We start from the raw sequence: 27708 nt of genomic DNA on the forward strand, positions 1-27708 counted from the left end.
AGAACGGTTTGGGTTGGAAAGGACCTCAAAGATCATCTTGTTTCAACCCTCCTGCCATGGGCAGGGACACCCTCCACTACACCAGGTTGCCCAAAGCCCCATCCAACCTGGCCTTGAACACTGCCAGGGATGGGGCAGCCACAGCTTCTCTGGGCAACCTGTGCCAGTGCCTCACCACCCTCAGGGTGAAAAATGTCTTCCTTAGATCTAATCTAAATCTGCCCTCTTCCAGTTTAAAGCCATTTCCCCTCGTCCTATAAGCCACTGCCCCTTGTCCTGTAAGTCCTCCCAAACCTGCATGCACAAATTTTTCCACTGCAGTTTCTGCTCTACAAAAGGATACGCAGGTGAGCTGCTCTGAAGCAGAAAAAGGCAAATAAGTTTCCAAGATCTTCAATAGCAAGATAATTTCAGTTCTACAGGTAGATATGCTTCCTCCCTCTGACTTTAACTTGCATACTGACTGAGAACTGTCTATTAAGGATTTGCAGACTTTGATACACAAAAAAAGGAAAGCAGATTTTGCAACAAATCTCAAAAAGATTAGGACAGCAGAATACATCACACCCTGAACAACTTAGAGATTCAATACCATAATCTAGGGAAGTATACAAGGGAAAAGTTCATAGAATCATAGAATGGTCAGGGCTGGAAGGGACCTTCAAAGGTCATCTAGTCCAACCCCCCTGCAAGGAACAGGGATATCTCCAATTAAAAACTTTCACATGAAAGACATGGAGAAGGGTACACTTAACTGACGTGCTCGCAAAAAAGTTCATACATTTACTGATGGGTGTGTTTCATCACTTGCCACAAAGGGCTGAAAAAGTAGAAATCAATCAAATTTCACGTGTAACAAGTTCACCTTTTTGACAAGTGCGAAGATACACGTAGCAAATTCATCACGGGATGCCTGGAGACTGAACTTTGCCATGCCATGCTACATGACAAACAGAAAACTACGTAACACTGGATAGCTCATGGGTCAGAACCAGTGTATGGACATTAAGTTGGCCACTGCTGTCTACATACAATTAACACATCAAACAGATGCCCCATTCTCCACTGACTTCCTGCTTGGAACAGCTCATTATTATAAAAAAAGCTAAGATTTACTGATCAGAACAAATACTTATTCAAGGTCTTGAATTACTAGAAAGAAACTCTACATCTTCAAGAGTGAATCCACCCTCTTCGAAAAGCTGGTGCTTCTTACACCAGCAACACGCAGGTCATAAGGCAACATTCACATGTTTTACCTGTTTAGGGGTTCCTGAGGCCAAGAATGACTCCCCAGAAAGTCAACATTGCTATGTAGTCAAAGAATTCCTGATTTTAATCTATTGCAACGCTGTATAAAAAGATTTTAACTTACAAATCAGCCTACCCACACTATCTTTATACAAGTAATTAACCATAGGTCACATCCCTGTAGCTTCTCTTGCTACAAATGTTTGCTTCCCCATAGTGAACAATTTTGCAAAACAACTAACCAGAAGTGATTGAATTCTCATTTTTATCTTCTATAAATGGTACGATTAAACCAACAGTAACACTGAACCTTACTAACTTTAAATTTTCCTACTGCCAAATTCGAGCAAAGGCAACCTGCTTAACCTCTCCATGTCAGTTTCTCCATCTTTGAGATGAGATACTTATTTCAAAGAAAAGACTGTAAAACCTACACAAGTCAAAAATCACTAGGAAAAAAAATGATGCTAGAGCAGTATAAAGTGCAGTTCCACTCTGAAAAGTGACTCTTAAGAGTGGCATCGATTTTCAGGCTTTTAATTAAATCAGTATCAAGTTTGTTCATTCACAAGTAACAAAGCCTTCTTTCTCGAAACCATTAGCCTGTAGGTTAGTACAGTAAGCCTAAGTGAATTTTTCCACTTGAAGAGTACTGCCAGTATTAAAAATTAGGTAGGTTATACCAAAAGTTATTTATAAAAATAGTTAGCAGAAGTATAGTACTTGACTTTATTAGTTTGCACAGATAAATATCTAAATCCTTCTCAAAATCTGTAACAATGTTGGTCTAATTTTATCACAGCAGGAAGTCCCATTTTCTGCCTGAAAATGATACCTTTTGGCTTCAGAATGCCTTATTGTGAAAGAACCCTATCTTATGAAAAAGGTCCAAATTTATCATCTATTCATTATTTTATATATGTGCTTATGGTAATTTTTAGTACAGCTTAATTTTGAGTGGGGTCTGTAACACAGTTTTCATTCTTAAAATCAGCCACAACTCAAAACACTGTTAGCTCATCAATCACACCATTGTCAACATAAAAAAACCCACAAAACAGAATAAAAACCAAGTATGAATTCGTGATGGCACTGACACCAAATCCTGAAAGTCAAAATAGACATACACATTTGTTGGTAAAAGCTGATACTTTTATTTTTTTTATATACTTTTTTTCTTTACAAAGGACATTTTTAGAATTTCCTTTGAACAAGTCACTGCTCCACTGCTCTCTGTCACGACTGCTGGGCTTTACCTAGATACTATTTTAAAAATCTCTATTCCATATCTAGAAAACTCCTGCGTCAAGGTAACCAAATCAGATTTTAATTCACCAGCTTTCTTATTTCTAGGAGAAGCTACAAATGGAAAAAGTTTCTCAAATACACATAACCTCATGAAATCTTTCATGAACTGGAGAAGAAGAAATCAGGATTCCAAAACTTCTACTTAAATGCTGCTTAAATGCCCAGCAATTTACCAGAAACTCCAATATTATGTTTAAACAAGTTAAGAGAGAAAAGAAGCACAAAAGGCACCAAACTCAGCTCTTAAATCAGCAAATGTCTTGATTTTACATCATTTACTGGTAACTATAAACTATAGATGTGCTTCCAGAGCTAAGAATTTCAGCTTACTGGCACTGTTGCTGAGTAGGGTAGCACAGTACTATCTGTTTCAGAGGTGAATGTTCAGTAGCCTACTGGAATGGATCTAAAAAATGGATAAACCGACTCGCAGGTTAAATTACAACTTTGAAAGAAAAGCCGTGAAGAGTCCGTTTCTTTACGGATTGGATTAAAGGCTGTAAAGATCTGGAGGCCAGCAACGCAGCCACTCGTGTTAAACTATAGCTATTCCATTGAAATTTGGGAATTTCCACAGTGGTATGTCTAAATGTTGATAAACCTATTTCAGGCTGACAAGGAAGGGAAGAATAACAGGCAAATATTCCCTACAGTTGCTCCCTTCTGCGTGCAAACCCCAGAAAATGATGCAAGACTCTATCCTGAACGGAAGCAGTGTAAGCTCCTCTCAGCTGCCAGGTTTTATCATCACTGATGAGAATACTGCCTGTTTACTTACCTTGCAATTACTTTCTAAGACAGAACATACTTGTATTACATTACAAGCTTTTCATCCCTTTTTTTCTGGAGAGAATATTATCCAGAGCTACTCCAAGAATTTAGATTCTAATTGAGATTCACAGATCTGGTTAGGTTACTCTTCCCACAGACTCTCAGATGATGTTCACCAAAATAAACTAAAAAGTGCAGTGAAATGTATGTTGGGAATTAGTGAATAGAATTTACGCTTGGCACAATGTATGGCATATACTCTAACACGTTCCTCGACAACTTCCCACTTTCTAGGGCTTTTATGCCAAGGGAAATCCTTAACAGAGACTTCCCAGGATATTGTAGCAAAATAACTTCTGAGGGTGACACCAAGGCCATGTTGTTTCATAAGGTTTATTCATTCCAGTTCCACTCGGTAATAGGTTATTCATTATTTTCTGGCACCCTTCTATGTGGCACAGTTCTGAATCTAAATGGTAAAATATGCTAAGAAACATAAAAGTGGAGAGGAGAGCATGGTTTTTTTCCTCTTATGCTCGTGTTTAAAATCTACAACATCCTACCAAATTTGTCACTTCGCAGCTGAAGTGCTTCATTTCCATCAAAAGACTTTGTGAAAAAACTGACAAAGGTTTTGAGTCCAAAACAAGTCATAACTGTGATTTCTTCTTTTATTAATTTCTGGAAAGGAAACTGGATGTTCCTGCTGCATGATCATATAGATCTCCAATTACACGCGAAAACGGAAATCAATATTTTTGATACTGAAGCTGACTCACAAGGCATCTTCCTTTTCTCAAGCACAAAATACATCCACCAAGTTTGAAAGGCTCTAGTGAATTTTAATTAGATGGTATTAGTTACTGATCCCTTATTTCCTATATGCACTTGATACACAGCTGATAGCGTTGCTGAGTTACTGCTCGGTATCAATTTCAGAGGAGAACTGCACTTTGAAGAAACAGTAAACAGCAGAATGCTTCAAAAATGCATACAATTCTATACATCCACCTTCACAAACAACAAAAGATTTACAACACTTCTTAAACAGACCAAGTTTAACAGTCATATTGATCTGAGAGAAATTAAGTACTTTAGCTCAGGACCCGCTTCATTCCAAGTAGTGCGGCTTGAGACTATTAGTTATTTCTTCGAACTGAAAGTCTGTAAACGTAGCTGAGATATTTGGAAGGATTTATACAAATGGCTTTGCTCACCTCGCACTGTCAGCTTGCTATATAACTGGGAGTTCATTTCCTTGTCTCTCTTGTAACGTCGAAATTCATCAACGGCTTCCCGTGCCACCGTGACCGTCAAAACAAATCCCTGTTCAAGATATAATTATGCAATTCAGAATTCTCAGAGTGCCAAAATAGAAACACAAGTAGGAACACTATACACAGTAAGAACATGTGCTTAGAATATTTACTTTTTTTTTTTCCTCATGTGGATTTTGGTATTTTCTGCAATCTGTTAAAATAATTCGGTTTGAAAAAAAAAAAGGAAAATCATACTTGCACATTGTACAAATATGATTAGATAAGGTTCTAGACTATCTGCCCAGCTTCAGACACCCACCAATACCTTCCTTCTATAGAATAAAATTTACACCATTATACTTCTTTTCTTGCAGAAGTCCCAACCTTCCCCTAAGCTCCCAGCAATAAGAAACGAGTGAAGGTGCAGAGTTTTCATAAAGGAGTCTTGACTATCTCCTTTCCAACAGCAAGGGCTGTTTTGCAGTTGCAGTCCCAAATTCCAAGGCTTACCCCGTTGCAACCTTATAGTTAAACACTTCTCACTTGTTCAGGTTTACATTAGCTACAACAATGATATTACAACTACCCAGAACAAAAAAGTGCCTTTGCAAAATGCATTCTTTTTCACTCCTAGGGCATAACTGTAGGGTTTTCCCTTTTTCTGGCAGCAGCATTTTCACAAGCTTTAGCAGCACAGACATTGTAGCACCTCCGAATATATTTGCCCTTTGCAAATACCTTATTAACTAGACAGCAATCAAAGCACAGAATGCAAGGTGTTAATTGCAGGAATTTCCCCTAGTGGCCACCACACCTTGCTGGGCAGCTCAGCGCAGCTCACTGTGACTACAAGGAAATATTTAAGACAGACATTTCCCTTTTTCTTCATTTGCTCAAAGGAACTTGACACTCTTCCAAAGAGGAGCTGAAATCGTGAAGTCAATCTTACAAAAAACCCCAAAACTGTCATCTTTCTCAAACTGTAAGCAGTTAAATATCTTTAGTACACTGCTTACAATCAAACCTGTATGCTCCACATCCTTGGTATGTTGGGCTTGAAATGAGAAGTCTGTTCCCTACTGGGCAAATGGGATCAAAGTAGGAAAACACAGTCTTGTTTGAAGAACTCCAGTGCTTGATCTAAGTGTATTATGTCTGCCTGTTGTAAAAACTGCTAAAGCAAAAAAAACCACCTAAGAAATACACAACCAAAAAAACCCCACGTATCACCAAAAAAACACAAAAACCTTTTAGCACATAGTCAACTTCTATTCCGTTGGTTTTATGCATCAGGTCAAACAATGTTTTTTTTTTTCTTTAAAATCTTGACAGAAAATACAAGCCAGGTCATAGTTAGTCCTCTGATTATTACTGAAAATTTATCAGCTGTTACATGATCTTCAGAGAGAACCAAACTTAAACGTTAAGCAACCAAGACAGCCCACTGGGTCTGACTTAAATGTTTTGTATTTTCATCACACATACTGAGCCTTACTCAACATCCAATTCATCTCTTCTACCTGGAGGTTAATCATCAGTAGAAAAGCTATGCAAGTAGAAACAAGTGAGTTCAGCAAAACAGGGAACCACTAGCACTAAATGAGATATTGTGTTTTCAAACTGTATGGGAAAACTGGGAAACAGCATTCAAAACACCCTGGAGTAAGACAAACACATCTATACAGAACAGATCACTGGTATTTGCAGAATACAGTATCTTCTCCCAGTGATGAGAAGGACTGAGATGTTAAGTGATTTTTTTTTCCTTACTACCTCACTAACATATAGAGCTGTACACAGCACTTCCCTGTGAAGAGACCAATTTCCAGACCAGACCTACTCCTGTCTTTTCTTACTGGGTCAGTGAAAAAGAGCTTTGTAAATATCCATTTCAAATCCCACTGTTGAACAAGCTTTCTGTCTTGGAAGTGTTTTTTTGACACAGCAGAAGCCAAAAGTCGCCTGGAAATAGAGGTGTGAAGAACCTCCAGGACAGTCTCTTCGTTCATCAATACTTAAAAGGACACATGTTGCAACAATTAAAACAATGAAATCGATCCAGAATATTTACTCTATTGACTTGTTAAGAATGACCTTTACTCAAGCAGTCAGCATGTCACTGTTTCTCTTCAATATCACTGAGAATAAATGCTACTGAAAAATACCATTTTTTTTTATAAATTTAGAAAATAAAGCATTTGTTCTTCCTGCCTTGCTTTTAAATCTAAGGTGGAGGGGCCGGGAGGAAGATGAAAGAGAAGGCAATGATCTGGTTACAAACAAGAAAAGAATTCCAAATCATGGAACTACAGCTGGCAGACTATCAAAAGGGTCTCCTCTAAAGAGAATACAATTTTCAAACCTTAGGAAACATGAATTAGAAGCAACTGGTTTGAATGGTTTCCCAAGAAAATACTCCAGAGGGCTCAATAATAGTAAGACGTTCGGAAGCCAGTGCAACTGGCAGGGTAATCCATTAGGAAAAGTGTATTTAATGAGTAACTTATTTTCACTACACATTTTCCTCCTGGTTTATCCATGGCTTTAAAATATTTCATGTGAAAAAAGGACATGATCAAAACCAAAACAGAAGGAACATAAAAAAATCTACGCTTTCAATTCTGACCTAGCCTGAAAACATGAAATAGTGAGCAAACAGCAACAAACTCCAAGAAATTTAACACACGAGTTCCCTGTGTTACCAAATAAGGTTCTCTACTAGCTGAAGGGTTTTTTGGTTTGGTTAAAAAACCAACATCCAGCCTGTGGGGCAGGAGAGGGGTAGAGGTGGTGGGAGGGAGGGCTATCAAACAACAGCTTCCGGAGTATCAGACGGAAAATACTGTCATTTCAAATCAGCATTTTACTTCTGTTACATACTTTAATCACTGTAGTTTCCCAGATGCAAATTTATGAGACGTACGTATACATGAACTTTCCATCTGAAGTTAAAAAACCCCAAAACTTCTAGTTAATAGTATTTTTCTGTTTACCAGAGGAGCCCAGTACGTGTACAGGTAGCCTATTTTCAATGCTGGTACAAACTGTGAGCAGGACACGACGAGAAAATAGAGATTCAAGAAAAACTTGAACTGTTCATATAAAACCTAAAATGAAAAACACAAAATAGATAAATATCTTAAAATTTTACCCATAACATACATAAAATTCACTTTTGCATGGCAGTAGACATAAAACCATTCTATGGCATGGTACTATTAGAGTATTATATAACTCAATATGCTATATATCATCACAAACTACTACATGTGCTATAAGTTATTTTAATATTATACTGCTATCATTGTTGAGAAAAACTCTTTGATATTAATGCTTATTTTCACTTTGAAAAAGCAATTTGCTAAGTTTGTGATATTTTTGAAAACTGGGCTATGTGAACTCATCTATCTTCACAAATATTAAAATGTATATAAAGATCACTGTGCAAAGATTTACTCTGAAATGTTAACAGTAAACAGAATTCAGATGTTTGTAGAAGCATCTTGGAATAATTTTATGTCCACAATAGCTACCTTTAAGTTTATGATTTCAAATAGTTTTTGAAAATTTTCTTTTTTTTTATAGTATCAATTAAAAAAGCAAAGTAAGTTTGTGAGCACCTGAATTCTCATTGCTTACATCAAGTTTTCATTTTAAACTGCCAAAGCTTTTCTTCCTAAAAATACAGCACTAAAAGTAAGTCTTAATTTTTCCTTAAGTACCAATACTTGAAGCCTGTTTTAGCTGTCTCACCATGTCTTTCTGTCTTAAAAATTTTCATGTCCTGGCCTTCAAAAAAATAATCCTTGGCATCGAACAAACAGAAACCCTTTACAAGAATTTTACCCTGGTCTTTGCCATATGAACTGCTGCAGAGTAACAACACCAAGTAGGCTACACGAACTCCTTGCTACTTTTGTTCACCCTCCTCAACGCAGCCACTGATGTTTCTCCTCTTGAGGAGCTGGAAGCTCTACAGCTCGTCCGCCTTCTTTCCCAAGTCCTTTGGTTCTCAAGGGACAAAGGCTACCATCGACTCAGCCAACACTACCGTTTCCCACTGTTCTTAAAAACAGCAAAACTACTCAATGGTCAAGAATAAATTTTGTTTAGGAGGATAAAACAAACGTTACAGAAAAGATCCAGTGAGTAAGATATGTTTTTTAATAAATCACGTGTTAGGTCTAAACTCCAAGATAATTGTTCAAGTTTTAAGTGAAGACACAGTAACCTTATCACAGGTTACACTGTCCCATATTCCAAAGGAATGACAGATGCAGAGATTCCTTTGGTACTTAAAGGCACCACTTCAGCAAGTGCATGTTCTCAACGTTGCTTTGGTTCTAACGACCATGCTAAGAACATGATTCACTTTACAGAATTCTGAATCTTCAAAGGCTTCACGTACTTCTTCAGTAGGCCAGGATAACATGGCACCTCCAGCAGGACGATCGGAAGTGGCTACCAAACTTGGAACACTGAAGCTTGAGAAAGTAGATAATCATAGAATCATGGAATGGTTTGGGTTGGAAGGGACCTCAAAGATCATCCAGTTCCAACCCCCCTGTCATGGGCAGGGACACCTTCCACTACACCAGGTTGCCCAAAGCCCCATCCGACCTGGCCTTGAACACTTCCAGGGATAGGGCATCTACAGCTTCTCTGGGCAAACCTGTTCCAGTGCCTCACCACCCTCAGAGTGAAGAATTTCTGCCTTATATCCAATCTAAATTTCCCCTCTTTCAGTTTAAAGCCATTGCCCCTTGTCCTGTCTGTACACACCCTTGTCCAAAGCCCCTCTCCAGCTTTCCTGTAGGCCCCCTTTAAGTATAATCAATTGTTTCAAAGCTAAAAGATTCAAAACAGATCAAAAAGCCACATTTAGAGTGTCTCCATCTTCTGATCTTATAATTCAGTTAATATTACAGGGACTTCTGCATGAAAATTGAAGTTATTGGACAGATGTTTATTCCTCTCATCAGTCCAACGTTATTACTCAATTACATAAAAACCTAAGCTCTAGGAAAAAATATTCAGCAAAGTTTGTTTCAAAGTGTCTTTCTGGCAGGTACAAAGCAGCAGTACCTCAAAATTGCCAATTTCTTGCCAGAGTCCTACACTACTGTTCAGTTAAAGGCTACCTAAGCAGTTTCAAATCAGAAGTTGTTTTCAAAAGTATGGAATTCTACTCCGCTATTTACCAACAAAACTGTAAAGCCAAAAAAAGTCCAATTTGAAGTTTCAGGGCAAGTCAGAAAATGAAACTAATTCAGCTTGAACCTGTATCTTATGTTGATACTGGTGAAATCCATATACTCATTTCTAGCAGTATGTTCAACTGTTTACAAAGACTTGACATATCAGGTCAAAGAAAAGTCCACAGAGGACTTTGGGGGTGCAGATCTACAAGAGCACCCAGAGGAGGCTGGAGCTGAACAGCACCTTCCTACAGATCTTCTGAATCCTGGCAGACCACTGGCAGTTCATTCAACACAACGCTGAACACTTCAGTTTAGTTAAGCAAATGGAAAAGGCTCCAGTTACATGAAACTGATTTAAAAAAAAATAGAGAACTGCTTTGAAGATCTTAAAAACGTGCCCATCACAGATGATATCCGTTACAGAAATTTACACAAAATTCCTAGACAGCTGTACCAAGATGTGTATGAAATAGTAAACTGAAGAACTGGTAGTAAATGTAGAAGTAGGAAATGTTTTACATAAATGTTAGGAAATTAGATGATACTTTGGAAAGGTTACAGCTCTTTTAGCCAGTAAGTAAAATTCTGCTAATTGAAACATTATTTTAAGTTTGTATTTTCACATGAAATCATTGAATTTTACCTGTTGACAACTGTGACGAGAGATACATCTCTCAACAGAACACAAAACTTCACAGGATGAAAATTTCAACCAGGATAAATCTGTGGAGTTTGTATTTACGACTTAGCTACAGTTACGGGTTTGGAACCAATGCGCCCCACAAATGACTTCTAGTGGAACAGCATAAAAACCAGATAGCAACACAGCATTTCTAATCAATGAAAAGTGTTAATTTATGTCTATAATAAAGTTTACAAACATTTTATTTTCTCTAACTACTAGGCTTTACATTCAGGATCTCACTTCATTTTGAAGTTACTGCTGAGTTTCCAAGTACTACCACCAAAATAAAAATCTGATTCTGTTTATAATGTAAAAAAACAAGATTTCGAAAGAGTAAAAAAAGAACAAACATTCTCAACAGGTAATTGCAAACTATGGCTGATCCCTACAGGAAACATGAATTTAGTTTAGGATTTGTAATCTACACTGCAGATTTCTAGTCACAATAATCAATGGATTACTATATGCTAAATGAATTTTGTGGCCTTTAGGAAAACATATGTGGCTTAACCAATTTCAGTGCATTTAATAATTTAAACTTTGGAAGAAGACATTTACTTCGTTCAATAGAGATGAGAATACTTTATCCACCTGTGGTAAGCGACATTTTATTTCTTTGACAGGAGATCAGTCTTAATTATGAAGCCATTAATTTTTTTTGTTTGTTTTAATAAAGAAATGTATTAGAAAGCATCTGCCAGTCATTGGACCAAAGAGGCCAGAAGAACAGAATCGATACTCCTATAAGCCAGCATGAGAACTTAAATAAAAAATTTAGGACAAAGCACATCTGTATTTAAATGTAGAAGACATTCAGAGACACGGGACTCTTGGATGGTGTTAGTAGAAGTAGGAGTAAAAGCTTATTAGTAGAATGTATAATATCACAGCAGCATATATTTTTAGGTTTTAACTACTGAAGCTTCAGAAGTTGTCTCCTCTATTGCTGTATTTCATTATAACAATGAATTTTTTCTTTAAGTATGAACTAGACAAAACTGTAATGTCTCCTTTGTCTTCATACACACTGAACATTACGGGAAAAAATTGAAATTACGACCCACTCTGGCTTCTTAGCAAAAAAAGTGACAAGAAAACTTCCACTCTGCAACAAAAAAAGTCTTGCCAGAAGACTTGAGTCCAAAACCAAAGAGACATCACTGTTTTTAAAACTGCAATAAGAAATACACCTCTGAAAAGTACTAGTTTATTAGCTAGTTATTGTTTTTGTCCTTTAAGGAGCTGCCTGTTTCAGAATACACTATTTATTATGCTTTCAGTGGCAGAGAGTATAAGAAAATATATATGGGAGTACATTGCAATTTTCAGCTATTTATTTCTCAATTGAAGTCAGTGTTTTGTAGTATTTTCACAACTGACTGTGTAGAAGTGCTTCTGTTTTAAAAGAGGATTAGAAATTTCTAATGGTGAACAGAAAAGTGCAAGGAAACCCATCTCAAATTTCTACAGCTTCACCGAATTCCAACCACTCAATCATACACACTGCACTTCTTCAGCAAACACCCCTTTGAAAACAAAACAATTTAGGAAGAAAAAGCAGCCTTGCTCTCAACTGTCAATTTTAATTGAAGACATTGAGACAAATATAAAAAGAAACAGAAGAATCTGGGCAAATAAAATTATCTCTTTGTAGAATTGTCAAAAACACTACAGAACATAGAGTCAGCCCAACACCAAAAAATGGTTAGTAGCCTTACCCCAGGTATAAAGGTAAAGATGTTGTATTTTTGATTTTTTATGGCATTTTTGGGGTATTTTTCTTCACACTTTTCAGGACATCCCAGCCACACCATGCGAGCCTTCAGCTCTTTCTTTCTTCGGCAAATATTTACGAGCCAATCAAAACAACTGAAAAGAAAAACAATTGTTTACTTTAAAACTAAAGACTTGCTGTATGCGATCACTGTTTCCCAACCTGGAACTCTAAAGGCAAATATCTACGAAAAACACGTTTACAATTTTTTGTCACACTTCAATAAGCAAACATGATGTTGACTTGCAATATTTAGGGCAATTACACAGTACTCAATTCAGAAATATACACATATAAACACCTGCACAGTCTTTACAGGAAATCCTAACAAAATAATGACGAGTTTCACCTTGCCCTGACACAGGTTCTAGCTAATTAATTAGCTAAAAATTCTAGCTAATACAAGTCTGCATTAGCAGTGTCTAAATTCCCCCCACTGTTAAATAATTAACTCATCCATGGTACCCTACAGTCCTTTAGCTAAATTCTTTATCTTGTACTACTGATCCTCAAATTATGCTAATGATTGAGAAGGAAATAAGACTTCTGTTAGGAGAAGTTAGAAACATTTCAACAGCTCCGTCTACAATCGCCACATAATTTGTAAATCTTGGTTTCCTCCACAAGACTGCCTATAGCAGACACAAGAAGGAAGGATGCCTAATCACAGAATGACAGAATTTGGGGGACTGGAAGGGACCTCAAAGGATCATCTAGTCCAATCCCCCTGCCGGAGCAGGACCACCTAGATCAGATCACACAAGAACGTGTCCAGGCGGGTTTGGAACCTCTCCAGAGAAGGAGACTCCACAACCTCTCTGGGCAGCCTGTTCCAGTGTTCTGTTCCCCTTACTGGGAAGAAGTTCTTCCTCATGTTTAAGCAGAACCTCCTATGTTCCAGCTTACAACCATTTCCCCTTGTCCTATCGTTGGATGCCACTGAGAAGAGCCTGGCTCCATCCTCATGACAGTCACCCTTTCCATATTTATAAACATGAATGAGGTCGCACTGTCAAACAAACCAAACAGAAAAAAAGAAACCTGATGGAAACGAGGTGAACTTCCATTCACAGGAGAAAGGAAGAACATCCTTTCCTAACCAGTTTAAAATCTACTGAAGAGGGTTTCCACTATGAGCAGTGAGACAGACGGGAAGAGCTCACAGCCACTTTTCAACTAGTGCAATTTGGACAAGGACACTGGAATGATGGGATGAGACTCCTCACATAATATAATCAGCCTAGGACTATACACAGCGGCAGATTATTAATGGAGGTGAGTAGGGATGGTTTGGAAAGAACTGGTCGTGCGGAAAGGAAAGTGGGTTTGCCATACACTGTACATACTTGGTTCACCATCCCGTGTGCTGAAGGAGAAGGTGCCTCAATCATGTTCAGAGCCTGGTTTAGGCAAGTGAAGTGGGAAGACAACAGCCTTCCGTGAACACCTACTGCGACCAAAGCACAGACCTAGCTGGTCACAGTGGGCTTCAGCTACATCACTAGATGAAGCTGAAGGTGAAGGAAAGCGACACGTTTTCTAGTGAGGTTCTTGAATATATTGACTGGTTTTGATACATAAAAAACAACCTAACGATTAGGAAGCTCTTAGAAATTGTATTCAAGTCAACAGAAAGGATTTTGCTGAGAACAGGAGCGGAAAATTATGATCCAGTCACCTCAGCATTGCTTCCTGGATGAATTCTGTGTAGCCACCTAATTTGTATGTATTTGTACACACCTGAAAGAAAACTGAAAGTCTTAACCAACACTGACGTGTCAAGAGTGACCTCTAAAATGGTACTAATTTCCCTCTGAGAAGAACCAGAGGCACTACTGCTTGAGAGTATGTGTACTCCTGGGGCTTTGAGCACCCTCAACTAGTGAAAGATGCCCCTGTCCATGGCCAGGGAGGTTGGACTACATGATCTTTAAAGATGCCTTCCAACCCAAATCATTCCATGATTCTATGTCTCTAATAAAACATAGCTTTCAAGATATTTCTCATAAGGAATGTAAAGAAACATATTCTTGGAACCAACAAGGTTGGAAACATAATTGCAGAGCAGCTTGTTACAAAACCAAAATAATTTCAGTGAAGTTCTGCAAAGCTTTATCTAGAACTTATGGGGTAATTGACTATTGAATATTTCATTTTTCAGACAACGGAAAAGCTAGAAGACATAGGAGTACGTGTAAAGAGGAGATCAGAATTCAAAGCTGTCTTGACAGATTGGAAAAACTACCTGGAAGAGACAGAAAGCAGTTAAACAGGCAAAACTGCAACGTAGTGAAGTTTACACAGAAATAACCAACTATGGGAATACAAAATTGGGAAAGAGTTATCAGATGGCAGCTCAGAAGAGGAGGACTCAGTTACTGCGTGAGCATGATACACATGTGCAAAAAAAAAGGCAGGTATGTGGTCAGCATGGACAGGCATACCACTAGCAAGTCACAAACGCATCCCTTTTTCTCAATCCGGTGCTAGCAAGATCTCAGCTGGCTTACAATACCATTTAGAATGTCAAATTTCAACCAGTAGACCTATTGGGAAAATAAAGACCACGCACAAGAGCAGCAAAACAACTACAAGTCTAGAAAGCGGGCAGTCTCATCTACTAGATACACCAAAAGAGTTGTCCAGAGAAGGCTGAGTGTGGACCCAATATGGTTTCAAGCATGTAAGAAACATCTGCAAAGAGGAACTGGACAATTATTCTCTAGGTCCACCACGATTAAGAAAGGATGGACTTCAACTGTGGCAAATAAATAAGGACGGGAGGAGACAGACGTTGAGTAAATGCTTCTAACTACTAAGGGTGGAAAGAAACACTTAAGGAGGCTGGAATTGCTTCCACTGCAGGTCTCTCAAGATCTGGTTAGATCAGACACAAGTGATAGGTGTAATTCATCCTGTGCAGGCAAGGAATCGACTGGACGACCTCGTACGGTCCTTTCCTCTCCTGTTTTTCCACAATTACAGAATCATGGAACGCACAAATACGCAGGAAGGAAGGCTGATAGCACACCATCGCCACAGTCCCACTTGAAAACATTCTTATCTGTAGCCTACATTATCCCAGGCCTATGACAAACTAATTTTGCCAAAGGACAAATGGAATTAAAAGTTGCAGGCCCTTTTTAAAGAAAACTAGAAGTTACGTAATAGTAAAATCATTCAAAGCCACATTCACTTTGGTATGGAAATGCCACTACACCAATACTCACAAGCTGACATTGAAGCCACTTCAGTTTTAAATGTTGGATTCTTAAGATTTCCTCCCTGAAGCTTTCACTATGGGATGGACATCAATTTGTTTGGATCCTCTGTAAACATGCATTTTCAGTTACATCCACCCCGCATCTTTAAAACCTGTAAAACTGTCCGAATGGCTGAAACAACGCAGGCTGTGTGCTTGCAGGAGAAGGTGGACCAGTTCCACGCAGTGTGAGCTTGGATTTCCACTGGATTTCCACTGGATTTCCACTGGATTTCCACTGGATTTCCACTGGATTTCCACTGGATTTCCATGATAAAACCGCTCATGGAATCAAACCTTTAAACATATTATTTTCAAGGGCAAGGGGGTGGAGAGGACAACACAAAAGAAGAGATAGCTTAGCTGTAGAGTGAGAACTGTTGAGACTCATCAGTACCAAAAAAGTTCCAAGGAAAATATTTTTTTCCAGAGAAAGTAAACAAGCATGACAGCTTCTGTTTACAAGCCCACAGAAAAAAACTTCCTGACAGCCTTTGAATTTTTGCATTTTGCTTAAATCAGTCTGAATTTAAACTGTAAACAGACTGAACATTTGACTAGGCACAGTGTCTTTTGTGGAATAAATTCCTCGGACACTGAGGACTTCTCTATTGCTAAAACTAAACATTTGACAAAAGCAACTGAATTATACTGCCCTCCTTCCACGGAGTGTCCTCTTCTTGAAACCACTTCTTCCACTGCAGGTGGCCAGAGAAGCTGATACAGATGCCATAATGACCACTGGTTTCACAAATGCCAAAAAGTACCGACATAGGAATGACGTCCACCTCGGAGACAACCCCAATACCTTTGAAAAAAGGGATTTGACTGACACAACGCTCGAGTTCTCAGATGCAAGAAAATCTCGGATGATGGAAACACTACAGGTTATGCCCAGATCAGTACTGTAATGGTTCAGATGAGTTTTACAACCTTAAAAGTAAAAATCAGCCATTTACAGTCTCAGCAGTAATCGCTGTTATATCACAGGAAGAACGAGGTGGACATGCTGGCCTCAGAAACCCTAATTGATTCAGATTTTTTAAGAACAGTGAAGTCTATCCGATATTTTTGAAACTCAAGATTATCAACACCCTAAACACACTTATTCTGTTCTCAAACTAACATTCCCCAATACAGAAACCGTTTTTGTGCAAGGGTATGGACCCTTTCATGGGCTTTTTGCACCCACTAAATTTGTGTGAAACAAACATCAGGAGATAGATCAGGCTCTGAGCTTCAAATACCCTAAAACCATCATGTAAGAGGTAGCTTCATCAGGACACACTTTAGATTTTTCTGAAATCTTTAATGTAAAACCACATCTTCTACGATGGATTCAGTGATTAAAAATCACACTCTTGTTTATTGATTTAAGCATTTATTTCAAATGCCCTTGCCTAGAAAATTCAACACATGCATAGGGAGCTTTTTTCTTAAGCTGGCTATAAGCCACGTTCCCTATATCAACGCAGCAGATTGTATACGTGAAGAAATGAACTAATTGACAAAGGAACTGTAAGGTGCATCTATTAAATTGGTTTTTACCAACCTGCTTCCTAACACTTTTTTTTTCATTTGAAGGAACAATAACGACAGTCTTCATATTAGTAACTGATGCCATATTAAAAAAAAAAAAACAAACAAAACAACCAAACAACAAAAACTGGCGTAATCGTTAAATAAGAACCCTTAACTTTTTCATAAATACAGCGTTATCTCTCCAAGTCAAAAGCTAAAGTAAAAGTCTCAACTGACTGCAGCTCTAATAATAAGGGCTTTTTTTATTTTCCCTTTTCATTACTTTTATCCTACAAGCTTAACTGCCAGTATCTTTCACAAAACAGCATTTTCATCAGAAAGGAAAGATAATATAAAAGCTCTGTATTGTCTGCAAGGGTCAGCTTTTCCTTATTAGGTTTTAAGTAGCAGAAACTAGTTCTGCAAAGAAAACATACTGTAATTATTGTACTCAACAGGTAGCTTCAGTAATCAGGCCAAAAGCAACACAGTGGTCATGTCATTCTCAAAAGATCAGCATTTTCCCATGCTTCTGCATAACAAATGCGTTGCAGATTAATTGAAAGCGTACAGGCCATCTCGGAGCCCAAATTAATCCGAGCATTTGATATCCCCTTCACTTCATATGGAAATGCCATTCAGTGGCACCGTTTTCATAGGGACAAAGTGGTTTTTGATAACAAGTGGAATGTAAATCTCATGAGAAAGAAATCAATCCAGCCCAAAGAACTCCAGAGTATTGATCTATGTGCATTATAATTTCACAAGCTTGAAGCGAATTTGTAAGTTAAAGGGGAAATTATCGCAGCCACAAAACAGCTGCTATATCACAAAGTTTTCTTTTAACTGTGCTATAAAAGCAAGAAATAAGCAGTTTCTGAAGTTAAATGTTATATTGGTTGAATTAAGTCTTCAGTTTGTTCAAAATCAAAGACAACATTTGATTTAATTATGATTTTTTTTTTCTTGCAAATGTAAAAACTGTTTAAAGAGCTGCAGATTTGCAAATAAAGTTCATGCCATTCAGTTCCAATCAACAAGTCTATTGTCTAAACTGAAGTTAAAAGCTGAAAAAAGGATTTTTACAAAATCGGTTTTAACATACAGCGAACTTGGTCAAACGCTCCACATTTGCTCCTGCCAACAGAGTGAAAGTTTTTCAACCAAACAGTAACAGTTTGTGATGTGGCACCAAAAATCTACAGAATGTAAAATTCTAAAGCTGCAAAGTAAGAGATGGAAAACTTCCTCTCACAAAAATGAGATTAATCCTAACAATGCAAGACAGACAAAAAAAACTAGAGGGCATGGGAGGTTTTGTTTGTTTGCAACAAGTGAAGTGATTTTTGAACACAAACACAAGACTTTCACTGAGAACCCAAAAGAAATCAGGGGCCCCTGAGCTCGGCTCCAGACAAACACTTAGTCCTTTGTTGCGGTCATCTTTCTGCCACAGCTTTGAAAAATTTATAATTTAGTTCAAAGCACAAAAGGAAATTCTGGATGTGGAAGCTGAGATTTCAACCTCACCCAGCCTCAGGTACGAGATACTCATTTCCATAAAAACAGGGTGAAATTTTAAATTCTGTGCAACTGAACAGATTTCAGACTATGCTGTATTTAATCCCACGTTACACTTCAAAGAATGCAGTTTGCCTTCTAGAAATAAGTTTGTCGTGTGCGTAACATATAGAAGCCACCACCAACACACATGACAATTGTTTTCTCACGTTATTAAACGTTTTGTTATAAACAAAAATTGTTTTCTCCATTTCAAGTGCGAAGGTATCAACGCCTACCTCTATCCCAAACTGATACCACGTAAAAATAGTGTAACTCGTGCTACTACACAGTGTAAGTAATAACTACAGGTATGACAATCCAGGAGCCTCCAAGTTTGCTGCATGATCTTGTGCAACTTTATAAACTGCAAATAGGTATTTCAAAACCTCTGGCATTCGGTGGGCCCCAGCAAAAATTCCTAGTTTTATTACAAGGAGAAAACAGCTAAAAAACCCAAAACTTCACACTGATTGCACATCCCTAACTTCTCAATAACAAAGCCTCAATGATGCGCTCAGCCCAGAAAAAAACCTCCCTACCATGACAACGGGTATTTACCGTAAAAATAAAATACCATGGGATTCCCCTTCCTTTCAGCTAATTTTCCCCATCTCATCTAAGCAAATGTCTGTATCTTTCTCGTGGGAGTATCCTCTGCCTGCTAACATCCTACTGAAATTTCCGGCTTCTGCTAGGATCTGGTGGTCGTCTTATTTTTTCTTAAATAGAGATTTTTATTTTTTTCCCATGAAAAATGAAAATTATCTGCTACAATGTTCTTCTGTTATAGAAAACACTGAAGTGATTAAAATGCCTCTAGGTGTAAATACAAGACGGAACAGACTATTTATCGTATCCGAATTTGGTCAAGGAAATCAACAAAGCAGAAGTCAAAATCCTCTAAAGTCTCTTCCTTAGTGAGAGCTTTTCTTTACACACCTACATTAGCTGTAAAGTATGTGTAAGATGTAGCAAAATAATGAATCCATAACGCAATTTCCTTGCTCTTTCCATTCTCAAGAATCCGTCATGAATATGGTTTGAATATTTTAATTCGTTACGTTCTAATAAGCCTGAAAGTTTCTAGGCTTGAGCTCCACTTAAAGCTGAGATGCACCTATCAATTTTAAAAAGCAAGCAAGAATGCAAAATTTTGCAATCTTCAGTATTAATGACGCTTTCTTGTGACATTATCTCATGATTGTTAATTAGTTCCAGCATAAACTCATCTTGTAATTGCCTGCCTCTATCCAAACCCTGTAAATTCTCTTGAGTCTTTACTGGTCTACCTGTTTTCATGAAACTCACAGGACTGTAATCACAGTAACTCACTAATACTTTGAGCTGAACTCACATAAAGTATGTTGTTTAAAAGGTATCTCGATTTTAAGATGTGTCCAAAAGATAAACAGCCTCTTTAAATACTTCAAAATGTGGGTTTTTTTTTTTAAACTACAATGGTAGTTCTATAACAGAAGCATCACCTCCAAAAATCATTTGCATATAGAAATGCTGCTTCTGGAAATGTTGCTACCTTCCTTCCTGCTAATTTCCAAACATTTTTTCCCTATAACAAAAGTAATAATCCATAAGTTTATGTTAAACCATGATAGAAAAAAAGAAACCAACACAGATTATATTTTTCTGCAACCAGTAAAGCTGTGTAACAAAATTATTTCAAAACTAAAGGCGCACGAATACAGCTTTATACGTGTATATATGTACAGTATACAGCAGTAACAGTATCAGGCCTCTTGGAATTTATGAAGCACCATGAAAACCACCTGTGAAGACTTCTATCTAAAGCAATTCTAAAATTATCTGCCAAAAAAAGCATTCCCCGTGTAAGTTTGAAAAAGCTCCACTCACTTCACTTGACTTATTCCCAGATTTTATCATTCAGGATTAAAACCCCTCATGATTCCCAATCATCCTCATAGCAATGTCTGTGTTTAGAAATTTGCTAGCAATTCATTAGAAAATTACTATTCCAAGGTAACTGCATGCAGCAGAGTTTAGCACAAGAAGTTTCTACATAAGAACCAAATCACAAGTGCTAATTCCAGCTGTAATTCACTCCAAGGCCACCAGTTACAGGTACTCCTTAACTTTTGAAGTTGAAGTGTTAGCTCATCATTAGTTAATGAATTTGCTTCTTCTTTTCAGTAACATCAACCAAAAGTATATATTTTGAACTCAGCACACTAATGCCCTCAAAAGTAAAATAAAGTTTGAATCCCTCTACCCTCATCATCACAGAATCCCAGAATGTCAGGGATTGGAAGGGACCTCAAAGGATCATCTAGTCCAATCCCCCTGCCAGACCAGGACCACCTACATCAGATCACACAAGAAGGCGTCAGGTGGGTTTGGAACATCTCCAGAGAAGGAGACTCCACAACCTCTCTGGGCAGCCTGTTCCAGTGTTCTGTTCCCCTTACTGGGAAGAAGTTCTTCCTCATGTTTAAGCGGAACCTCCTGAGTTCCAGCTTAGATCCCTTTCCCCTTGTTCTATCATTGGATGCCACTGAGAAGAGCCTGGCTCCATCCTCATGGCAGTCACCCTTTCCATATTTATAAACATGAATGAGGTCCCCCCTCAGTCTCCTCTTCTCCAAGCTAAAGAGACCCAGCTCCCTCAGCCTTTCCTCAGAAGGGAGATGCTCCACTCCCTCCATCACCTTTGTGGCCCTGCGCTGGGCTCTCTCCAGCAGTTCCTTGTCCTTCTTGAGCTGAGGGGCCCAGAAATGGACACAATATAATGGTGGTGGTTTTGAGCAGAAGTGAGGACCAGGCTTATATGCCACATTACGGACCTGACACCAGTAGGAGTTTAGTGCACGATCTCTCTTAAAATCCTCTCTTTCTCTTGGAGGTCAGCAAGGCAGACAGGATAAGTACACAGCAGCAGCTCTTCAGAACTTTTTTTATTAATGGCTGCATTATTTTATTAATGGCTGCATTATTTTATTAATGGCTGCATTATTTTATTAATGGCTGCATTATTTTATTAATGGCTGCATTTTCTAGTGTGGAAAATGCAGCCAAAGCAATCAAAAGGTGCACGACAACCAAATTATTGTCTTCCTGTACTCTGTACGTATCACACAACACGCAGTTACTATTTACTTAATTTAATAGTTTGATAAAGGATTGGTATGCAACAAACCTAGTGCAAAGGAATTTCCAGCCGCCACAGATAAACCATTCCAAGCCTCTTCTTCTCTGAAGAATTCTGGCTCTTGGTAGAGTATGGTAATCACTCTCGTCGTTTTCAAAGCCTTCTTCTGACATCATTAGTGGCATTTCATCCAAGTGAGAGGACTCATCTTCCACTTGGTACCTAGCAAAATGAAATGAAAACACTACATAAATAGTCAATACATCATTCTTTTATTACCGGGAATCTCCTAAAGCAACGAGTTCATTTTTGCCCTGTGGAATTTTATGAGATGGGTATGTTCACCTGAACACCTTGTGTATTTGTGCTAACACACCAACAAGAAATTCTGATTTGAGTCAAAAACGTGTAATACAGCAAAAAGGCCTGCAACCAATCCTTGTATAAATCATTCCGGAGAAATTCTTATCTAATTCGCACACACAGAGCTGCAACTTCAGACTTTTCAAAGGATTCTTTGTAAGATGTTGTTAAACAGAATTTACTCAGCAAATTTTAGAGTGGATGCAAATGACTGAGTTTTCATGGAAGTACAGACTTCAGATTCCCACTGAGCTTCTTCAACGTGCTTTCCCGACGCGTATTCCCGCGTTCACAGGCCTCTGTTTGAGTCACACTTCCTACACAACTCATCAATATCTCAGCTTTAATCACTAAAACATTACAGTTACTTTTATAATTCTACACAAAACCATTCAGTGAGTCAAAACAGATTTGCCTGGGGGACCTATGGAAACAACACTGAGCTAACAACGGTCTTTTCCTCTCCAGAAACTATTCTCCACTTCAATTTTGCAATCCTGGAATGTTTTTTATGCCAAGACAAAACACTGGAATGTGCGTTAAGAAAATTCCCTTAAATGCATGTAAATTGAGTAACTTAGTTTGAATTTTTATACCATTGGGAAGATGATTGAAAGAAACCGCGCTCCTTTCACAGACTATTAAAACAAACAATAAAGATATTAATTAGAAGAAAATTTTCAAAGGAATTAAATGTTATAGTCAAGCAAAGATCACCTACTTGTATGCAATAAGACATAGGATAACCCTAATCAATAAAAACGCCTCTTTGAGGTCCCTGCCAACCCTACCCATTCTATGACTCAGAAGATAAACAAAATGGTCAGAAAAGCTGGTTGCACAAACACTTATAGAACACGTGAAAAAAGCATCAAACTGAAAACAAAAGCAAAACCTTTTAAATCTATAAAAATATTACTTCACACTATTGGTAATGGTAGTTCAGCCATCTTTAAACAGGAACAGCTTATGAAAAAAGTATCTGACCAGAATAAATCAAAAGACATTCTGCATATGTATTTTTAAAATTTCTCAAATATTTTACAATTCAGAAGACTAGTAGAGTATCATCAATCTATTATTTGTGCAATGCGTAATTTATCTACCTTGGAATTATTCTTGCACTGAGAGTAGTGAAGAATAATTCCTAGAGCTCAAGAAGAAAAACAAGAAAAAGAATTGAGTCACAAAAACCCACGAGTGTTTGGCAGAGAATAACCAAGTTTGATTTTTATGAAGCTGTATTGCATAGTCATCTCTTACAATGCGCGTCCTGGGACTGTCCGTTTTCCCCACAGCAACCTAAAAGCAATCTATATAAAAATAGTAATTTTGAATAGAATTTTGAATAGAAACCAAAAATCATGGAATCATAGACTGGTTTGGGTTGGAAGGGACCTCAAAGACCATCCAGTTCCAACACCCTGCCATGGGCAGGGACACCTTCCACTACACCAGGTTGCCCAAAGCCTCATCCAACCTGGCCTTGAACACTTCCAGGGATGGGGCAGCCACAGCTTCTCTGGGCAAACCTGGTCCAGTGCCTCAATGTAAAAAATTTCTTCCTCAGATCTAACTGAAATCTCCCCTCTTTCAGTTTAAAGCCATCACCCCTTGTCCTGTCACTACACACCCTTGTCAAAAGCCCCTCTCCTGCACCTGGTGAAGAACAATGCCACAGGCCAGTATATTCTGGGGGCCATCCAGCTGGAAAGGAGCTTGTCAGAAAAGAACCTAGAGATCCTGGTGGACACAAGGTTGAACATGAGTCAGCCATATGTCCTTGCTGCAAAGAAAGCTACTGGTATCCTGGGGTGCATTAGGCCAAGTATTACCAGCAGGTCAAGGGGGAGATCCTTGCCCTCTGCTCAGCACCGGTGAGGCCACACACTGGACTTCTGCGTCCAGTTCTGGGCTCCTCAGTACGAGAGAGACACGGGCATACCGGAGAGAGTCCAATGAAGGGTCATAGAGGCAATTAAGGGACTGAAGCATCTCTCCTATAAGGAAAGACTGAGAGAGCTGGGACTGTTCAGCCTGGAGTGGACAAGTCACAGGCAGGATCTTATTAACATCTCTAAACACCCAAAGGGAGGTTGCAAAGACGACTGAGTCAGGCTCTCTTCATTGGTGCCTGGTCACAGGACAAAAGGCAATGGGCACAAACACAGGAGGTACCATCTGAACATCAGGGAACACTTCTTTATCATGAGGATGACCAAGCACTGGCAAGGGTTGCCCAGGGAGGTTGTAGCATCGCCATCCTTGGAGATGTTTAAAAGCTGTCTGGACATGTTCCTGGGCAACCAGCTCTAGGTGGCCCTGCCTGAGCAGGGGACTGTTGTGCTGACAGAGAGCAGTATCCTGAGCAGTATTCAGTCCAAAATCCTGATAGACAAACCCAGTATTTTAAAAAGAAAGTAGCAGTAGGGGAGTTGGAACTGGATGATCTTTGAGGTCCCTTCCAAACCAAACCATTCTGTGATTTCTATGGTTACAAATACCAGGACTAAGCGTGAAAAAGCACCATCACTGGATTTGCATCTTCTCATCTTCCTGTATATTTGATAGAAAAAACTGAAACCGTTTCCTGTCCCCCTAGATTTTCTGTGCTGTGCCCTGCTGCACACAGGAATATATTAAAGCAGTTATTAACCTTTTCGGATGCCAGGAAAGGGAGAGATTGTACTGTAGGACTAGATTTCTATTGAAAAGGTACACCACATACTTTACACTGGCTACGTAACAAATTAATATCAACACAGTCAAGAAAGAAGATCTAATAAAGAAGGAGAGGAAAAAAAAAAATCAAATCCACTACTGGTTAACCAGTCATTAGCTAGAAACTTCCTCTTTTGGTTGGCAGGTGATGTCCTGATTTCTACACCTCTTTGGAATCACATGGCATGGGACATCATTAAAGGATGTTAACAATGTGTTCAGACCAGAATACAAAATAATGCATAACTAGGAATAAAAATAAACCCCACACACCCCCCATTTCCCCTGGCTGCAAGTCAACTGAGTACTGGAACCTTAAGCATGTTAGACCTGGTGAAAAAAAAAATCTTCATCTGTTTCAAACAATCCAAAAGCACAACCACGCTGCAGAAAACACAACAAAAGTTTCAAACTAAAAACCTGTGTAAAGTTGATAAAAGTTACGAGTCCTCAGAAAGTTAGTTCACAGAATCCCAGAATGTCAGGGATTGGAAGGGACCTCAAAGGATCATCTAAGTCCAATCCCCCTGCCAGAGCAGGACCACCTACATCAGATCACACAAGAACGCATCCAGGCGGGTTTGGAACATCTCCAGAGAAGGAGACTCCACAACCTCTCTGGGCAGCCTGTTCCAGTGTTCTGTTCCCCTTACTGGGAAGAAGTTCTTCCTCATGTTTAAGCGGAACCTCCTGTGTTCCAGCTTATACCCATTTCCCCTTGTCCTATTGTTGGATGCCACTGAGAAAAGCCTGGCTCCATTCTCATGGCAGTCACCCTTTCCATATTTATAAACATGAATGAGGTCCCCCCTCAGTCTCCTCTTCTCCAAGCTAAAGAGACGCAGCTCCCTCAGCCTTTCCTCAGAAGGGAGATGCTCCACTCCCTCCATCACCTTTGTGGCCCTGCGCTGGACTCTCTCCAGCAGTTCCCTGTCCTTCTTGAACTGAGGGGCCCAGAACTGGACACAATATTCCACATGCGGCCTCATCAGGAAGATATAGCATGGAAAATAATTTCAGAACTATTACCACCAGTACCCACTTCAAAAAAAAAAAAAAAAAAAAAATTACAATCTTGATCTTCACAAACAACGTTGTGTACAAAAAAACTGCATCTGATGTTTAGTTTAATATGGCCATGTGTCTTCTGTGCCCACTACTATCCAGGGCTATTAAGAGAAAACACCACACAAAAAATTCTCCTCCCAAAACAGAGCAGTTATTACAGGTTAACATGCATATTACACTAAATTACATGGATTACTCTCAAACTAGACCAACTTTAACACTAGACAATAAAACCGCTGCTTAGAAAAAACTTCAGACGTTCCTTTATGCTAAGGCTTCCAGTAAGGCAGGTCTGTGTTCAAACTGACTCACATTCCATGCTTTTGTCATCTCTCCTGGTTAAATTTGCAAATTACATTACCCAGCTTTAACACGGAGCTTCCTGCTGCATCGTGTTTGGCTTTTAGACATCCAAACCATTAAGAGCACATCGTGACTCACACCACTACCCAGCGGAATCGCAATTTGCTGGTTGTACTGGAGCGCGCAGCGAGACACGGCAAAGTAACAGATCCCCCTTACTTCTGTATAAAGTGTCTGATTCAGAAAAATAATATATTTTAGAGACAAAGGTAATACAGCAAACATGGTTAAAGTCTCTCTTGAAGGAACACACTAAGGCAAGAGAATTATGGGAGAGAAAAACACATAATATTTCAATCTACTCTTGTAAATGTGGTAGAGTTCATTGATGTCCTAATCATAATTTCTTTTAGGTTTTCTTTGCCATTATATCATAAACAATTTTTTTTTTTTTTTTTTTTCACAATCAGTATCTAGGTTTGCACTTTTAAATAGGGAGCTTCACCACGTAGTACAGATAATGAGCATCAGCACCATCACGTTTAGGAATCCTGACTTCAAAACACAGCCTCTGAACCGGCAAGCAATTTATTCCGTTTCAAAGGCAATTTTGCTATTGTGTTGGAAAATTGTGCTTCAGTATTTAAAAACAGTAAGATAATGAATAATGGATTTTTCATAACTAGGATGAGGACAAAAATCTTTATGTCTTTGTTACCTAGTATTCTTCTGCACTTAATTGCTTGAAGTGCTGATTTGCCTTGAGTGACAAATCAATTAAGCATAATCCTAGAAACTTCTATTAAAATAGGGAAGCACTGAAAGCAACACGAATAAAGAAGCCAGGAGTGAAGACATCAAAACTCTCAGCATGAGTGCCACTAAATCAGGTATGAAGACAACCATCTTGACAAAAATATGGTTTCCTAAGGAAAAAGGAACATTAATATTAAACAACTTTCAACAAGATCTGACTACTATTAGGAGTATCATTTAACAGATTTAAGTGAAAGGAAACCAGGTACAATAAATACTTTTAATGAAATTTTGATATAAACATCTGCTGTGAAAATGGTGCCTCAAGTCACCTGTGCCTCCATCACTCCACTTTGACAGCTGTTGGGCAGAGCAGATACAGCTGCAGAGTTCCACGGGTGCCATAGCTGGCGATGGAAACCATTTTAATTCATTTAAATCTGATCTCACTACCTACTTAGAGCCGTAATTATTTCTGTACTCTCCGCCAGCTTTCCATTTTTCTAGAAGAGCCACGTTCAAGGGTGCAGCAGGAAGGTGCATGGGGCAGAGCAGCCACGATCAGCTCCGGGGTCCCCAGCACAAGAAGGACATGGAGCTGCTGGAGCGGGGCCAGAGGAGGCCACGAAGATGATCCAAGGGCTGGAGCACCTCTGCTATGGAGACAGGCTGAGAGAGTTGGGGCTGTTCAGCCTGGAGAAGAGAAGGCTCTGGGGTGATCTTATTGCAGCCTTCCAGTACCTGAAGGGACTACAAGAAAGCTGGAGAGGGACTTTGGACA

The 27708-nt window shown here is 38.8% G+C and overlaps 1 protein-coding gene across 1 annotated transcript in view; it reads right to left on the bottom strand.

The window, feature by feature from the left end:
- Nucleotides 1-27708, bottom strand: part of ATP9B (ATPase phospholipid transporting 9B) — a 171760-nt gene that overhangs the window by 134271 nt on the left and 9781 nt on the right. Inside the window, exons 2-5 of the mRNA XM_086615096.1 lie at nt 21765-21938; nt 12194-12344; nt 7583-7696; nt 4548-4656 (exon numbers count right to left, since the gene is read on the bottom strand). Of these exons, the coding sequence (XP_086471222.1) occupies nt 4548-4656; nt 7583-7696; nt 12194-12344; nt 21765-21938 (548 nt within the window). The remainder of the gene's footprint in view (nt 1-4547; nt 4657-7582; nt 7697-12193; nt 12345-21764; nt 21939-27708) is intronic.

This window comes from Tauraco erythrolophus, chromosome 7 (genome assembly GCF_009769465.1).
Source record: "Tauraco erythrolophus isolate bTauEry1 chromosome 7, bTauEry1.pri, whole genome shotgun sequence".
NCBI lineage: Eukaryota > Metazoa > Chordata > Aves > Musophagiformes > Musophagidae > Tauraco > Tauraco erythrolophus.